Raw genomic sequence first — 2353 nt, 5'->3', positions numbered from 1 at the left:
AGCGGGGAGGATGGACGCACTGGGGGGATGGACGGAGGGATGTGGACGGCAGAGGGGACGGCTGGATGGGGTCACTGGCCAGATGCAGAGAGGTGCGTGGAGGAAAGGCTGGAGAGGTGGATGCACAGACGGGCGACAGGGTGGACGGCGGCTGCCTGGCTGGGGGCAGCACATCTCCCCCCCAAATGGTCCCCACATCCTCCCACCACCCCAGAAAGGCAAGAGGGCAGGACTGATAAAAATAGATCCTTTATTCTTCCCTAAAGGCTATCAGTGAAACCTGTAACAAAGCATTATTATTATTATTAATTATTAATTATTATTATTATTATTATCTTTAATTATAAAAAACAGGGCCTGGGGCCAGCGAAGCGCAGGGGCGGAGGGGCCCAGAGGGGCCAGGCCCGGCACCAAACCGTCCACAATAAATATTTTATTTACAGCGAGAAGGAAACCCTGCAGAGCCGGCAGTGGCCCCCGGGGTGGCTGTGACCGCGCCGCGTGCCGGGGAGCCCCATCCCCGGGGGCGCAGAGCCGCCCGGGCGCCTGCCTCCGGCCGGGCAGCCGTCATCGGGGGCGACGCAGACCCCCTCCGGGGCCGGGCAGGGTGCCGGCGGCTCCCCGGCTCACAAGCACTCGTGCAGCACTTGCGTGTTGGTGCAGTTCAAGCAGCTGACGTGGCAGCACCAGTGGAAAGTGCAGTTGCAGCGCTCGGTGACCCGCTGGGTGCGCGTGCGGTACCCGCGCCCGCAGCACAGCAGCTCGCAGCCGTCCAGGCCCGGCGAGGAGCTGTTGCAGAAGCGCCCGGCCGTGCCCGCCGTGCCCATCTTCCCGCTGTAGGTGCAGAAGTTGGGCGACTTCTCGAAGTAGACGAGGTCGTGGGGCGAGGGCGGCTTGTGCGCCGGGTTCTCGGGCTCCAGGTGGTGCAGCTCCACCCGCGACGCCCGGTTGCTGCCCTTGTTGCCGTAGATGACCCGCGAGGCGCCGTCGAAGCGGTCCTTGAGGAAGTCGCCCACGGCGCGGAAGGTGGGCAGCCGCATCCAGCACGTGCGCACCGTGCACGAGCCCGACATGCCGTGGCACTTGCATTCCTGCCGCATCTCCGAGAACACGGTCTGCCGGGACACGCGGGGCGCGGGACACGGTGAGGAGGGATCAGCCCTTCGCCCCCGGCGCCCGAGCACCCCACCCCGCTCAGCCCTTCCCACGCAAAAAAAAATAAAGGCTCCGTCGCCTGCAAGGGGGGGATATTGCAACCGCAGGCGGCTCCGCTTTCGCCCACGGCTGCCGGGGCTGCAGCCGGGGCGCCCGGCCGCACGCGGCCCTCACCATGCGCCCGGCCTCGTTGTTGTGCAGGTTCATGAGGAAGCGGAGGTCCCGGCCCTTCTCGCTGGAGTCCACGAACTCCCTGCCGAAGAGCCGCCCGAAGTCGATGTTGTCGCTGCAGCCGCCCCAGTGCCAGTCGGGGCCCCCCGGGCCGCGGCGGCGGTAGTCGCAGGTGCACGACTCGATGGAGCCCTCCGAGCAGGACCGTGCCACCGAGTGCGTCACGCCGGCGCTGGTGATGGCGAAGATGAAGGCCGTCTCCCGGCAGCCTGCGGAGGGGAGCGGAGGTTTTGCAAAGTGCACAGAGGGACCGTGCCAAGCTGATCCTGTCCTGCAGGGTCAGCGGCACTAGGGGGGCAGGCGGGACCCAGGTGTGAGCCCCGATGTTCACCCAGGGGCTACCCAGCACCACCCTCCCAGTGCCTCAGTTTCCCCTTTGGTGGGGGGGTGTGGGGGGCTGCTAGGTGCGCGGAGGGCCCGGGGTGCCCCGCACCGCCCCGCGGCCTCACCCCGGTTGACGATTTTGCCGAAGATGTTGGGCCCCTGGGAGGTGGGGCAGTTCCAGCGGCGGTTGCGGAACTGCCACTTGCACTCCTTGATGGCGCTCTGGAGGCCGGTGCTGATGCTGTGCAGGATGCCGGGGTTCTGGCGGATCAGCTTGCGCTGCTTGCGGCTCAGCAGCTGCAGGCTGGGGTCCAGCACCAGCTGCACGTTCTTGGAGTCGGTGAGCAGGTTGGTGGAGGAGGCCACGTTGATGATCCCCCTGCAGCACGTATGGGGGGTCACAGGGGTTCGAGGGTGCAGAGAGGCTCCCGCCGCCCCACTCCCCTCCCTGCTCGGCAAGCAGGATCCAGGAGTCCTGGCTCACAGGTCTCACCTCGATCCCCTCTCTTCACTCACAGCCAGGTCCCCAAGGGGACAGGAACGGGCAGAGCCCATCCTGGCCCTTCTCCGGTATCCGGGCCCCTTCCTTGTGGGGACCCCCCCCCCCCGGCTGCTCCCCCAGCCCGACCTGGTGCAAAGCCCC

At 66.8% G+C, this 2353-nt stretch overlaps 1 protein-coding gene across 1 annotated transcript; it reads right to left on the bottom strand.

The window, feature by feature from the left end:
• Nucleotides 1-288: 288 nt before the first annotated feature.
• WNT1 (Wnt family member 1) lies at nt 289-2265 on the bottom strand. Its single transcript, XM_085321424.1, has 4 exons — nt 2204-2265; nt 1836-2089; nt 1330-1595; nt 289-1115 (listed from the first exon to the last, which is right to left on the bottom strand). Exons 1-4 carry the CDS (start codon nt 2263-2265, stop codon nt 627-629), a joined length of 1071 nt encoding a protein of 356 aa, XP_085177550.1. The 3' UTR covers nt 289-626.
• Nucleotides 2266-2353: the final 88 nt, after the last annotated feature.

This window comes from Rhea americana, unplaced genomic scaffold (genome assembly GCF_003343005.1).
Source record: "Rhea americana isolate MKP2758 unplaced genomic scaffold, rheAme1 scaffold_695, whole genome shotgun sequence".
Lineage (NCBI taxonomy): Eukaryota > Metazoa > Chordata > Aves > Rheiformes > Rheidae > Rhea > Rhea americana.
This window is presented reverse-complemented; position numbering and strand designations above follow the sequence as displayed.

Excerpts from the sequence above, each read along its gene's own strand:
- WNT1 (XM_085321424.1), bottom strand. The coding sequence starts at position 2,265 with ATGGGCTCTGCCCGTTCCTGTCCCCTTGGGGACCTGGCTGTGAGTGAA. Across the intron at positions 2,090-2,203 it reads AGTGAAGAGAGGGGATCGAG|GGGGATCATCAACGTGGCCT; the intron begins GTGAGACCTGTG and ends TACGTGCTGCAG. Across the intron at positions 1,596-1,835 it reads CGGCAAAATCGTCAACCGGG|GCTGCCGGGAGACGGCCTTC; the intron begins GTGAGGCCGCGG and ends TCCCCTCCGCAG.